A 14,962-nucleotide genomic window follows, 5' to 3' on the forward strand; every position below is an offset into this window, starting at 1 on the left:
CAGCTGGCTGAAAATCATCATTTGGAGGGGTTCTAGATTTGGCTTCATGAATGAAGCACTGGAGTTTGACAAGTAATCCTTTCTTTTGCCAAAATGCATGTAATAACAATAGAAAGGCTATGTTTACCCATGTCCAAATGAAAATCTCAACTGATAAAGTGCTGGCATTTCTTTGTTCCCTTCTACATTGTATTTTACTCAGTTTGAGGTTTATTGTGTTGTCTGGATCTGAAACAATTATCACTGAGGCTTAGTAACTTGGCCTTGTCATAAAGCACAAAAAACTGAATTTTGTAAAACCAAAATAGTAGCCATTTTGGATCCAGACAACACTGTAAGTTTCAATCTTTGATTCAAATCCTATATGCAATAAGGAAGAGGGCTTTAAAATGTAGTGAGAATGACTGTATTGTAGAGGTTAAAGTCCCAAGCTCAAGTCCATCCTTAGCAAGGGATACTTCCGTGGTGTCTTTAAATCAGTCATTTGCTGCCAGCCCAGCCTACCTCACAGGGTTGCTGTTGGGATAAAATGGAGATCCTGTGAAAGCCACCTTATGTCTCTGAAGAAATATGGGTTTATAAATCAAATAAAATGCTGGTATGTTCATGTGCTTTCAGAGCATTTTGGCTTAGTGTGGTACAAACCTGGCCATAAAACTAGAGTACTGTATAGATTTTAACCACACAATGGTCGGGAGGTCTGAGATTAGAGTCTGCTAGTTATCTAAGCAAAACTGTGGGATCCCAGCAAAGGCCAGTCTCTCAAACATTTGATTTCTGAAAGAAATCAGCTAGATCAACTTAACGACCCAGCATCTAGTACTGAGAGGTAAACGATTCTGTATCTATCATGGTTTAAAAACTATTGGATATGCTTGTAGTACATAAATGTGTCTGCTTCCTTGGCTGGACTGGGATGTTGAAAACACATCCTGGAGGGCAAACTACATCTGTAAAGCTGCTGAGAAAAAGTGGACAGATACAGTCACCTGCATTTGAACTTAAGTTGCAACACCTTTTACAAATCACCTAAGCTGATGGTTTTCATTCCAACTTATATTTGGGGAAAAAATAGTCTGTGAACTCTAGGTGACAATGAATGAAGTGGCAGTTTTGTGCTGTTTGTGGTAAAATTGGTACAGTACTGGACAATGTTCGTATTCGCATTACTTGCACAGCTTTTCTCAACTATCTGGAGGGTACGAGGTTTGAGAAGACTAACTTCAGTCATGAAGAGCAATTACTCCCACATCACACAGGAAGAACATTTGTAGGAAACATAAGCTTGAAGTGCACTAGTTGGGTAGTCTAAGAGCTTTTGCTTATCCCACGTCTTGAACGCAAGAGCTCTGAGCTGCCATGAGTTTATGATCATGGCATGTATCTGTGGACACCTTGATATTAATGGAGTTTGTATTGGCTTCTGTTTGACAGACTTAAAAAATCAAAGTGCAATTTTTGAATGTCTTCTATCTTAAGAATCTGAGGCCAGTGTATTTCCCAAAACACTAAGACATAATTTGCATTGTTACAATACGTGTATTATATTCTCTCATTGTTAACTTGCTTTGGATTAAATGCAATTCACACACTATATATAAAAATAATGTATACAAAGTAACAACTCATGTAGAGCATTGTGATCCATCTACATGATTCAAGGCATTTAAAAAAAAACAATTAAGTTCCACATTCAATTCTTTTTCTAATCATCCCTCCCCACACTCACCCCTTGCTCCTGGGCATGGCATAAAGAACTGTTGTGCTATTCTGAGCATTTGCTGTGATAATTTTAGTTTTTCTTAAATTATGGGGAAAGCAATGGTAGCCTAAAACTGGGCTTCTAAGTATATGTGCAGCTTCTAGTCTACAGCAGGTTTGGGATGGACAGTAGGGACCTGGCTTTAGTATTGCTAAAGGCTTTTGAGGGTTTTGTTTCATCCAAGTTGAGACTGAACAAATTTGCTGTCCATGCATATCCAATCTCTCCTGAAATAGGCGGTTATTGCTGTGAAGCTTGCATGCTGGAGTTTGAGGGGGAGAGCAGAAGTGCAACTTTGTCATAGCTCTTTGCATAAGTGTCCCTGCAAGCATAGAGTGCTCCAGGTGGAGTCAGATTACACAAAATGAAGGTGTTGGAGCCCATACCTCCCCCCCACTCAAAAAGAGGGCATGGACAAGTTGCTCTCCCATTCTACATATTTTAGGGAGTATCATCTGTTCTTATGATCTATAAAAACAGGGGCTTGATTTGGGAAAGGGGAGTGAGATGCATTGCCACCTGTGGAGTTACAAAAGAAAATGTAATTGCATTTTATCATGTGCCTAATAGCGTTAACTCCCTTCCCCATGCTTCCAGCAAGTGGGGCAATATGCTTTTGTAAGTACAGCATTAGGATGTGGAATCCTTCAAGATGATCTAACAGTTGTAAATCTCAGTATAGAACTGGAACCATGCATTGCAACAATGGATTAAATCTATATTAAAGATCTCCTGAGTTATCTAATTACCGTCACCTCCACTTTACATTTTTCTGCCTCTCGTTGTAAAGCTCTTAAGAATTTCATCTGACGGGTGGAGGTGGGCAGATAATATAGGGGCGCTGCCTGCAAACTGGAAGAGAAAAAGTGATCAGTGAAAAGCCACAGAAGAGTGACACCATGTGGCGAGGAAAAGAACAGCAATTCCCATACCTAGTGTGATTGTCACCAACATCAGAATGAGTAGTTTTAAAAAGTGCCATACTTTTGCTAAATCCTGAGATGCTGTTCCACTGACCAGATTTAACTCCCTAGACTGGCTGTTGTGCTAGAAAAGAATGCTAAAATCATTTAAATATTGTAAAAGAGGATATAACCATGGGAAATTCTGTTTGCCCAAGAGAGAGGAGCAACTTAATTTTCCATGGGTTTCTGATCACACTGATGCAACTGTAGTCATGCAGTTACAATCCAGTTGACATGTAGTTGCCATTTGGAGTGTGAAATGTAGGTCATGATGTGGTGCAGACTTGGACTGAATGGAAGTATACAAAAAAGACAAAAAGACTATGATTTGTGTTCTTCTCTCATGTCTCTTCACAACAATCCCACTAAGGACTTGCCCTGTCAGATATCCAGAGCTCTAAGGAAGCAACAGGCCTGTACGTGGCCAGGGCCAACCATGAGATTTTGTAAAAGAAATGGCCATTGGCCACTGAAGCCAACTCATTCCATATCAGAAACCTGAAATGCTGAATATGGTTTGGGTTTTAAAATGCTGAAATTAGTGCAGCACCTCTGCAAAAGATTAAAAAGTGCTGGAACAGGATGCTATTGTATACAGGGTGTTTGCTCCACTCAGGAACAGCTTGAAGTCACCTTGGATTTACTAGTTCATTAGCCCTGTTTTGCTACTTTATAATGGCTTAAATGATCCTGAGGTTACACTTTCCCAGGAAGTAATCATCCTACAACACATCAGCACTTAGACAAGCACAATTTTTTGTGACATTTGAGGAAAAACAGCCAGACGATCCTCTCCCACCTCATCTCTAGGGCGGAAGAGGAACTGAAGAATTAAAGGAGACTGAATGCTCCAGCTGGAGAAAGAAACCAGAGTAGGTTGGATAGAAAGGAGAACAGGGACCCTTGCCAGATTACTTTCTTTCTTTTTTAGAGGCAGTGGCAGCCACAAAAATTCTTGGTGGTGGAAGATGCTTCTTGTTGATTTGGTGGTGGAGGTTTCTAGCACCATTGGCTGTCCCTGTAGTAGAGAGCTGAGCCTCCCCATCCTGCCCACTGCTGCCTTGGTAGGTCAGTCACATGTGGCCAAGATGATGGTTATGAAGTGATGTTGCTGATCTGGTGGGCAATGGATGTGCAAAAGCCTACAATGGGGTGGGGGGGAGGGGATAGTCATCCTGGCTTGAGTCCCTTTATTTCTTGGTGGGGAAAGTCTTTGGTCCAGGCCTCTTGGCTTTGAACCCGAGTCCTCGCTTCACCCAGCAAACCAAGGCTTAGCTTGCTCTCGTTCAAGGCTGTCACAGTGAGATCTCGGAGGTTGCCTGGAGGGTCTGCCCAGTGGCCCGTTTCCTGCCACTGTGCCGACTGGTGTCCCCCCGCCGGTATGGCTGGGTACGCAGACCTGCCACAAAAGAAAACAGAAAATTCAGTTGTGGCTTTTGAAGGCACATATTCTCCACCCAACAAAAAAATTCTATAATGGAGAACATATTTAGTACTTGGGGAAGAAGTTATTTTACTTGCTTCTCGGTATTCCCTATCTATTCCAGGCTTGAGACAGACTAGGTATGCTATGTTAATACTATCTAAAGCTTGGCAGTTGCAAGAACACCTTAGAGCAGTGTTTCTCAACCTTGGCAGCTTGAAGATGTGTGGAATTCAAGCTATGTTGGCTGGGGAATTCTGGGCGTTGAAGTCCACACATCTTCAAGCTGCCAAGGTTGAGAAACACTGCCTTAGAGAAACCCTATTATCTGGATCTTCACATCACATACTAAAATTCCAGTACAAATTAAAAATAAGCCTGCAACCCAAAGGTACTTATTCTTGGCTCTTGGGAAATTCATAGATATGAAAAGCAAGGATGGGTTTAATGCGGAGAGACAAGTTTAAATCTCCACCCAGTCACGACGCTCATACAGAGTGGAGCTTTTCCTACCTGATGGGAAGGATTTGAGGATGAAAAAAAGAAGGGTTTTTGTAGTCCATTCTGCCAGGCTCAATGAGGATAGGGGCTTCAAATACAGTCAGAGAGTCTTCTCATTACTGGAAAGAGTTAATCTGTCATGCTAATTGCTGACAGCTATATTCCTGCCCCCAAATAAATTCAGCCCCTGCTCTCGATGAATGTTACCTAAAGCCACAAGCTACAGTGGGCTCTCTTCATTGAAGCTGGCATCGCAGAAGAGGCGAGATGAGCGTTTCCCCGTCCGAGCAGTAAAAGGAATAGTTTTCAAAGCTAGGAAAAGGATAGTTCAGGGAGGAAACAAAGGAAACAAAAAAACAAAAACAAAAAAAAGGAAAAGAGAAAGGAAAAGCAGTAGGCGAGTGAAAGAATGGGTTGTACAAAGAAATATGCCTTGATAGCATACCTGCATTACTGTACTTACTACAAAAGATTCCTAAGAAAGGGTTGCCAACCCTCACTTAGAGACTCAACAGCCCATCTGGCCCCCAACCCCGCCACGGCAGATTAAAGGTCAAGATGCCCTTGAGTGAGCTCAGTGCCTACAGACTGAGTCCATGCAGTTTCCTTGGCAATAATCTCTAAGTGGTTACCCACTCATTTTCTTCTTCCAGGCTTCCCAGTCTAGCAACAACCTGGTGTTACCAGGTGCTCCCCTTCCAATACTAACAGGTTGTTGTTGTTGTTGTGGGGAAAAATAGGTGGAGGGAGCATTATGGATGACACCCTGAGCTCCTGAATGAGGTGGGATATAAACCAAATAAATAACCAACAAACCAGCCAACTAAGGCTGACCTCCTTAGTTTCTGAAATTAGCCAGAGTTGGCTAGATGCTGCTATCTGCTGAGGCCATATCACAATACTCATTCCCAAATTCCCTATGAAAGCAGGAGCACATTAAACCTTTTAAAATGAGTGATGTGGATGTATCCTTTGAGAATCCAGGGCAGGAGAAGGACGTGGGTGTATCTAAATTGAGTTTGGTATCTTGCAGAGGTTAGTAAAAGCAAATTAACACGTCTTCCAAAAGAAGTGGTAAGGTTCAAGAAGGCAAAGAAGCAAGGGAGTCGAAAAGTCAGAAGTAAATGAACAGGTAGTGTCAGAAACATCCTTTAAAGTCCCACAGAGCTTCAAGATCATGTATGGATAGCTTCTACCAATCGATACAAGTTTGCCAGGGCAGATAAACACACTGATTTGGATCCAAATTTGGACATGAACAATTGGGATGACAAAAGTGGAGATCCTTATTACTTCTTCCCCTCACAGCCTTTCTAAGGTTTCTGAAAGTGCTACGTAGAGTATCAGGGAAGATGCAGAGAGCTGAGGGGAAATTGGGGGAGAACCCTCCCCACAAATGTGGCAGAAATACCTTCTGTGACCAAAGCTCTGCTCAGGTGTGGTAGCTCCATTTGACTTTCAGGATTTTCCCACTTTTCCCATACCACAGCTTGTTTTCTTTTGCAAAGTCTCCATCCCCTGCATAGTATTTTTGAGGGGTGAAAGGGGAAATCTGCCTCCATCAACCCAGTTGCATATCTAAATCTAAACTCATCTTATTCATGATGATATATTTGTATTATTTATAGATAACTTCCTGGGTTTTATCTTCTATTCCTACTGATGGATTTAAATGTTTTAATGTTTTGATAGTGCTGTGAGTAGCCTTAGGAAGGCATATTACCCCTGAATAAAGGAAATTCTGACAATGCATGGTTTGTAATCAATAATTATCTATTTCATTGTTACTCCCTGCCATTAATAGGTAGATTTGGGAGGATAAAACTGTAACAAAAATATAGTTCACATCTGCAGTAATGAAAATTCAGTGTGCAGCTTCAACCATGTGGACCTTAGAAATGTGCTAGGTAATGATACCTTCTCAACAAATGTGGCAGGGACCCAAGAAGCTAAAACCACATGCCAGCTTACTGTTACCCAGAGATGCACAGGAAGGTTAACAGTACCCATGCAATGGAAAATATTGCTACACCTCAGAATCAGCTAGAATCAGGTGTCTACAGAGCAATGGCAATGCAGGACAGATTATTTGTTGGGTCACAAAGGATCACCTTTCCCAATCAATAAGATTCTGAGCAGTTCTCACATCATCTTTTGGTCTCTATGGAGGATCTGCAGAGACTTCAGAACCTTTTGATAAAGTTGTCAGCCTCCGTTCTCACCTGAAATAATGTCCTCAATGGCACCATCTTTCTCCTCATAAATGAGAGGCTCCTTCACCATCTGCTTCTTCTTCAACTCAGCTATGAGGTCCATCTGTTGCCGCTTGGCCTTATGGGTGGGAGACTGCTAAGGAAGAGAAATGGTTGCTATGGTTACATATGTATCATGATGAAGCAGAAGATGTCTGCAGGGCCAGCTCACCCAAGAGTGGTGAACAGGAAGTAAGTCTGCTGTTACAATAATAATAATAATAATAATAATAATAATAATAATACCACCTGGCAATGGCGAAGAGCAGGAAAGTTGAAGAAATAGACAGAGGGGCTAATTCTGGCTGCACAAGGCCAAGCCTTAAGAACAAATGCATACAAAGCTAGAATCAAGAAGACAGCAACAGACAGCAAATGCTGCCTCTGCAAAGAAGCTGAAGAAACAGTGGACCACCTAGTTAGCTGCTGCAAGAAGATCACAGGCTGATTACAGACAATGGCATGACACAGTAGCAACAGTGGTGCATTGGAATATCTGCAAGAAATACCATTTGCCTGCAAGCCAGAACTGGTGGGACCACAAAACAGACAAAGTAATAGAAAATGAAGAAGCTAAAGTGCTCTGGGACTTTGGAATTCAAACAGACAAGCACCTGCCACATAACACCCCAGACTTAACAATTGTTGATATGAAAGACAAAAAAGTCTGGATAGTGGACATTGCAATACCTGGAGACAGCAGAATAGTAGAGAAAGAACTGGAGAAAATCATAAAATATAAACACCTGCAAATAGAGATAGAATGACGGTGGCAAAAGAAAGCAAAGATAGTACCAATAGTAATAGGTGCTTTGGGTCAATTCCAAAACATCTGGAGTGCCACTTGAAGACCATTGGCATTGACAAAATCACCATCAGTCAATTGCAAAAGGCAGCTTTACTTGGCACAGCTTACATTCTGTGACAATACCTTTAACACCATCAGACAACAACATCTGCCTATCCCAGGTCCTTGGGAAGGACTTGATAGGTGGATAAAAATGCCAAATCCAGTCTAAACATCTGGCTGACTGTGTGGCTAACTATAATTTATTAAACTTGTATACCGCCCAACTCTCAACAACTGGGCAGCTCACAACAATCAAAGAAATTATGATAAAATCAATAAAAATAAAAAGAATATATTGTTCCTTATTTTATTAGCTGTTGTGGCTGTTTTAATTTAGTCTATCCTCATACACACATATATATTTACATGCATACATATATAAATATTTAACTTTTTTTTAAGATGACAAATATGAGTCAAGAGAACACGCCACTATAAACTAATAATTAAAATAGATAAAACCCTAATTAGCAGCTTGTTTTTCTTAAAAGCCTATGCCACACTCCACGTAGTAACAGATTGCAAAATACCTCCTGCCACCAATTCCTCCATTTATTCCTATGACTTCTATGGCTCCAGGATACCACTTGCTAATCACTATAATGAAAACTTTGTATGTACAGACTCATGTATTATGAAGATAAGCAGAGTGCCAAACAGTCATGGTTAGCTGTAGCATGTGTTAATGGTTCATTAGCAAATTAACGCATTCACACTGCTCCTAGCCAATGTCAATAAAGACGGCAGATGACTTATATGTGTGATGATTGTCATCACAACATACAATCTAGATACTTCCCCTGATTTACAGCTCCCTGGTGACAAAAGATATATTTTAAAATAGGGAAGGAAAATCAGAAGCTCACAGGCATGTAACCTATTGCCTCCATTTGTCAACCCTGGGTTCATTAGGCCAATTTTGAAAAAGCTCTCATTTGTAAGAATGGAATCTTCCCAATAGTCACTGCTATGAGGAAAGTTGTGAATTAGAAAGATTACCCCACTTCAAATTAGATTTGGATGCTGATGTGAAATCCACTTATAGAACAGGATCTAGGGTGGATTTTGGAACTCTAGGAAAGGATGAGGACATCTTAACCCATACCTTGGATACTGCCTGCTCCTCTTTGCCAGGGGAAACAGACTCTTCCTCTTTGGCAGCTGCTTCCTGCTTCTTCCACACTTGGATATCTTCCTCTGCTTTCTTTGTATTGGTGGGATGAGAAAAAAATAATAATCCCATTAAGCAAACACAGGTCTCTCAACTAGACCACTGTTTTTCAACCTTGGCAACTTTAAGATGTGTGGACTTCAACTCCCAGAATTCTCCAGCCAGCATGCTGGCTGGGGAATTCTGGGAGTTGAAGTTCACACGTCTTAAAGTTGCCAAGGTTGAGAAATACTGATTTACTAAACAATGGGATGCTTTCTCCCCAACAAAGATCATGGTCCATTTCTCCTTTGCAAGCCCTGCTTTTCATTCATTGGAATAGCCGCATATAATACGGAAATGGGTTTTTAAGCTCATAGCATGCATTCTCCCATTCCTAATTCCTGTTTTCAAGAAACTGCATCTTCTTAGAAGCACAAATAAAGTAATACATTATTATTCTCTATTTTTTCCAACTGATATCCCTTCGCATTTGGCCATCAATATTAGTAATGTAGTTCTTGTGGCTGTTGTTATATACACTGCTTGAAAATGCATATGTATAAATTACATGAAAGTGGAAAAAAAAATCAAAATTGTGAGGGAGGCACAGGTCAATTCCTACAAGCTAAAGCTACAGATAAAAATTCACTACATCTAAGAACTGGTCAGTTGGAAGGAAAAGCAGTGATCTCCTCGTGATGGAGATTAACTTTTCTAATAACTAGAATTATGAGTTTTGATCATCATGGCATATAAAGTGCACACTAGCAGAATATAGGACATGGATTTAACCCTACATATAGAAATACAATTTTATATACAGGTAGTCCTCAGTTAACAACAATAATTGGGACCAGAATTTCCATCACTAAGCGACGCAGTCATAAAGTGTGATGTCACATGACTGTGTGACTTAGTGACACCAGTTCTGGCACTTCTGGTTGCTGTCGTTAAGCGAATCCTGTGCTGTCATTAAGCACAACATCATGTGGTTGCCATTTGCGACCTTCCCTGCTGGCTTCCCCATTGACTTTGCTTGTCAAAACCTGGCTGTCAAGCTCGCAATTGGCAATCATGTGACCGTGGAATGCTGCAACAAAATTGCAAGCTGGTCCCTGTACACCCAGAGTGTAATCACGTGATTGTGGGGATGCTGTGAGAGCTGAAACTTCGAGGACCGGACTTAAGTACCACTCGTTCAGCACCACTGTAACTGAACAGTTGCTGAATGAGTGGTCATTAAATGAGGACCACCTGTAGGAGTCTGAAATATCTTTCAGTTGTTGCCCTGATGTGTAGTGCATTGATCGGGCCAGAGTAAAAAGCTTCCTATTTGAAGCATGCGTGATCTTAAAAAAAACAGCTAGTCCAGGAGGATGGGAGATTCTATTATAATAAAGATGGGAAATGTTGTCCCTATCTGACTGAATATCTAACTTCCAGACCCTCTGCTTGAATTCTGCCAAGGATTTATCAAGGCCTAACACAGCTGACAGAACACAATGAATATCAGATTGTGGTCAATTTGCTTTCATAGTGTGGAAACAAATCTACCATTCATGGTAAGATGAACCAAGGAGGAGATTTGCTTTGCCCAAGACCTTAAGGGCATAGTTTTGTATGGGCCATCAGTGTTCTCTTCTGCAGATCCTAGAGCTTCAACCAACTTAGTAATGAAGGAAGCTCCTTACCAAGAATTATGAGAAGTCTGTAATTGATACATTTCTTTTAATGTATAAACTTATCAGATATGCATGCATACTGAGAAATATGGTATATGCAGAAACCTCTCTCTTTTAATACTAGAAGGAATTAAGATATAAGAATGAGCTGCTATTATTGGAGAAACTACTGCCACATCTTTGCTTATGAGCTAATATTCCATGCAATTGTCTATCAACATCATCAATGATCCTTTACCATAAGACAGTTTTGTCTCCAATAATAATTCCTATCAAAGCATTAGAAATTATTAGCAGCAAATGCCATCTACAGAATGATACAAGGAAAATGGGGCAGTTTCAAGGGTAGACAATGTCTTAATAGTTTCAGACATCTAAACAATTTGGAAGAGAACTGATGGACTTAGCTGACCTCCCCCCCGAATATATTAACTCATACCTGAACAATTATCATAATTATTTCATTAATTTCTATATCAGTCAATCTTACATTTATTTTGTACAGCTTTCTCCGATGTGGTACTCTCCAGGTATAACGGAATTATGTATTTCATAACTCCCAGCCTGGATGACCAATGAGGTTTTAGGTTAAGAAAAACTCATTTAGCATATATCAAGAATTCAAGACTCCTTCTATCCATCTTCTCACCAAATTTCACAAAACTTCAACAGAGCAAACTACTTTAACAATCTTCATATTGCAAAAGTGACACAGGAAATAGAAGAGAGCAGCCATCTTGAGAATCCATGGTTCAGGCAAGAGGTGAACCCAAACAGTCTCCTCCAATCATTAGACTACAATAGATTAGAAACAGGATTTTTACCTGGTACGCTTTGATAAAGCGCACAAACGTGGGGAAGAACATAGTTGGGGGGGTAGTCTTGGGGTTCTCCCCAAAGTACTCCACTGTTGACTCATATGCCTCCTATGGAGCAAGCAAAAACAACCACTGACTCACACATATTGGTAAGAGCCATTGTGTCAATCACAAACTTTATTTTCTCTTTTTAGGTCTATGGATGTTATAGAGTTTACAAACAGCCACTCAAAAACATGATTTATAGTATGAGAATTCATAAATGGGTTCTGGAGAAAAACACAGTTGTGATCTCCCAACATGCTGATAAATTCTCTTCCAAGCCCAAGTCTTTAGTTCCCATTTGCTGTGATACCCTTTTAGACAAAGCCTCACTTTCTCCCTACCTGCGCAGTTTTACTGTCTGCCTGAAGCTTTTCCATCATCTCTGTGTTGGTCTTTAGGAAATCCTTAAGTACGATACTGTCATCCTGGCGCATGAACTCTTTGCGTGCTAGCTCCATGCCCCGCTGTAGGCTTCTCACATCTTGAAGCACGCTGTCCAGTGACACTACGAAGGTGGGGAGGAAAAAGCATGGAGAGGTGAGGCAAGAACAGCCAGTATGAATTACTTCCACCTCATTTAGACTTTAGATTCAATTTTTGTAGGGCAGGTGCTCTTCTTCCTATTGCCATCCTATATTTTCCATGGGCAAAGAGAAAGAGCAGCGCTCTACCTTTTACCAGGAAGGTGACTCACTGCTCTCTTCTTGCCCGTGACCCACCACTCCATACCTGTCCCTGCTTTGTCCAGGAAGTGCAGATCACTGGAAAAGTTCAGGAGATCAGGATATTTCTCTTGGATCACTCGCACTATATAATGAAGTAGTGTCTGTTTCCGGTCTGTTGATTTCATGTCCAGAAGCTACAGAGAGAAATAGCAGTCAGGCTAGGAAAAAACTAAGATACCAAGCTGTTACAGAATACCTGTCCTTCCTGTTGCTGCAATTTTCTTCTCACATTTGCTTAATACCCATGGGTTTGGGTCATGTAATATATGTTCATAACTCTGACATTGTGAAGACATGGTCCTTGGACTATTATCATTCCTGATAAGTTTAACATCATCAGGGGACCCAAAGTAAGGAAACACTGAACGGGTCACACCATAGTAGCTTGGGAAAGATTATTTGAAAGCACAATAACCTACACTATTGTGGAAGTCTGTTCTGAAATGCTCACGGACACAGTCTTTGGGGGGAGGGTATTTCCTTGTGGCTGATGCATAATTGGAAATCAGCATCTTCCTGCACCTTACTCTCATTCTTAGCTGCTTCCTGATTTGTGGCCACAACCAACTTTCAAGTTCACACCCTATTATTTGGCCATGTCTTGCTTCTAGAAGAAGGTCCTAAGGATTCTATGCCTCCTCCCCACCTACCGCATCAAGGCTCTGCAACCGGAATCCATAAGCTGCTCCCCGTTTGCTGCTGTTCAAGTAATTCCCAAATGCCAGGACAATCTATGGAGAGGCAGGCAGGCAGGCAATCAAAATGAGTCACATGTGGCTGGAACCTCTTAGCTGAATCTAGGAACTGAAAGCATTGCTAGCCCAGGATACAGGGATGAAGACAAGAGGATATCATTTTATCTTATCTTATATGAATGGCCAACTAATTGGAAGAAAAAATAGATATACAATGATGGATTTGAAAATTATACATATTCATGAGAAAAAAGATATGAATCGTAAAAATTATTATACTGCTTGTACAATGTCTCCAATTCCTATTCCCAGGGAAAGAGTAGATGAAGGCCACTGCCCTCAAGTTCTGCCTTTAGGCTTGGGAAATGAATGTCTAGTATGGCTCTTATGTTCTTATGGCACAATATTTCCAAAAGTGCGTTACATAATAGAATTCTACATGACAATCAATTGGTTGCATCACATAAGTCAATAAGTTCATGAACCAAAGGAGCCCACATAGAAGATCCTGTCTGGTGCCAAGCTCCAATCTTTCAATCTTCCTTCTTTCCTCCCTCCCTCCCTCCCCTCTCCTCCCCTTCCCTCCCCACAGCCACACATCGACAATTCACAAAGAAATACACTGGGCAGATTCTTGTTACTCAATGCTGTTAAACATATTCATGCCAGTGTGGCATACTGGATAACTTCGAGACAGTCCTATTTCCTATCTCATGGGATTGTTGTGCCAGAAAAAAATTAGAATACTATGCAGTGCCACTGATTTCCTAGAGGAAATGTGAGATAGAAACCTAACAAATTAAATAGGCTTAGAATTAAATAAACAAAAGTATTCTGAGGTTTAAGAATATGTGGACAACAGTGTGTGACTCAGCTGTCAAAATTCTGGGAAACAACTTATTTATTGCTGACCCAAGACCAAAGAAAAACTGCCCTTCCTTTGACTTAAATGACTGTGGAGACCTCTTTATCTTTAAGGAACCTCACCTCTAAAATCTGACGCAGCTTGGTAGATGACTTGACTGACATTGAAGCAACAATCACAAAATTTAGTTGCTGTAGATGGGGAAAAAAATGTGAGAATGACATAATCAGATTTCTTACTTGCCTGACATCTTCTATCCCTAATTTCCTACCTACCTTAATCGGTATACCTATTGGAGCTAAGTGTAAATGTGGACTCAGTTACCAGACTCCCAAAATGTATATTTCATGTAAACCTCATTTTCCTGTTTTGTGACCTTACTCCCCAAACATTTCTTGACACTTTTGATTTTTTTTTAATCATGAAATTAGGAATGAATATTTTGAATATAATCAGGATAGGAAAAAAACAATCAATTTCTTAGCACCATGATTTTAGTTGCCAGCACTGCTAGGTGCTGCATAAGATACTTAATAATCCTAGTTCATCATGCAAGGTATAAACCTGGATCTTTGCAAAGGGAAATGGTTGCAGCCTTTTCCCTGCTCTACTTTTAACATGCTTTGGGAATTCATTGACAATTCCTGGTAATACCATAGGCAGATAATTCCACATAATGGCTTGGCAAGGCCTAGAAAGGCTTCCACAATCCTTTGGTAGAAGAGGATTTCTGTGATGCTAAATAAATATCACCAATAAATATAAGCTCAAAACAGTTTCCATAGCCAGTTTTCCTATGCATTTTCCCTATAATTGGGCTTCTGAATATGAGTAAACTTTCAAAGGTATTCCTGCTGAAATTTAAGAATTCTCCCCAGAGAGACTGTTCCTATTCTGAAACTGTGGTGTAAAAGGTAAAAAACTGAAAGGATTTGCTGCCTGCTGCTATTTGATGTCATATGTGCTAGATTTGTTCCTCTCTCCCCCAACAGTACAGAATACTTGAAAATGCTTTGCTATACTTAGCCCTGGACCTACTTCTTATGTGAAGTTGTAATTTGCATTCTGCCCTTGCTAAGCCATTAAGCAAATGATACTGTTTTTTCTGCCATCTGGAATACATAATTCTGTACTAAGAATATAGAAGAAGAAAAATACTGTTTTAGAAGAATCATCAATCAAGATACTGTATCAGCGTTTACAACCATTTTGCAGACTCTTCCAGT

The 14,962-nt window shown here is 40.5% G+C and overlaps 1 protein-coding gene across 2 annotated transcripts in view; it reads right to left on the minus strand.

The window, feature by feature from the left end:
* Nucleotides 1–1,096: 1,096 nt before the first annotated feature.
* The window catches only part of FMNL1 (formin like 1), an 81,254-nt gene continuing 67,388 nt past the window's right edge, over nt 1,097–14,962 (minus strand). Inside the window, exons 19-26 of one of the 2 annotated variants that reach the window (XM_025167885.2) lie at nt 13,859–13,927; nt 12,827–12,907; nt 12,181–12,310; nt 11,793–11,956; nt 11,413–11,514; nt 8,859–8,957; nt 6,874–7,000; nt 1,097–4,126 (exon numbers count right to left, since the gene is read on the minus strand). In XM_025167885.2, the coding sequence (XP_025023653.2) occupies nt 4,023–4,126; nt 6,874–7,000; nt 8,859–8,957; nt 11,413–11,514; nt 11,793–11,956; nt 12,181–12,310; nt 12,827–12,907; nt 13,859–13,927 (876 nt within the window). In that variant the 3' untranslated portion in view covers nt 1,097–4,022. The remainder of the gene's footprint in view (nt 4,127–6,873; nt 7,001–8,858; nt 8,958–11,412; nt 11,515–11,792; nt 11,957–12,180; nt 12,311–12,826; nt 12,908–13,858; nt 13,928–14,962) is intronic. The other variant, XM_088143366.1, reaches the window with a different exon arrangement.

This window comes from Python bivittatus, unplaced genomic scaffold (genome assembly GCF_059951505.1).
Source record: "Python bivittatus isolate LINGU-HERP-01145 unplaced genomic scaffold, Pbiv_v1 ctg000410_np1212, whole genome shotgun sequence".
In the NCBI taxonomy this organism is placed as follows: domain Eukaryota; kingdom Metazoa; phylum Chordata; class Lepidosauria; order Squamata; family Pythonidae; genus Python; species Python bivittatus.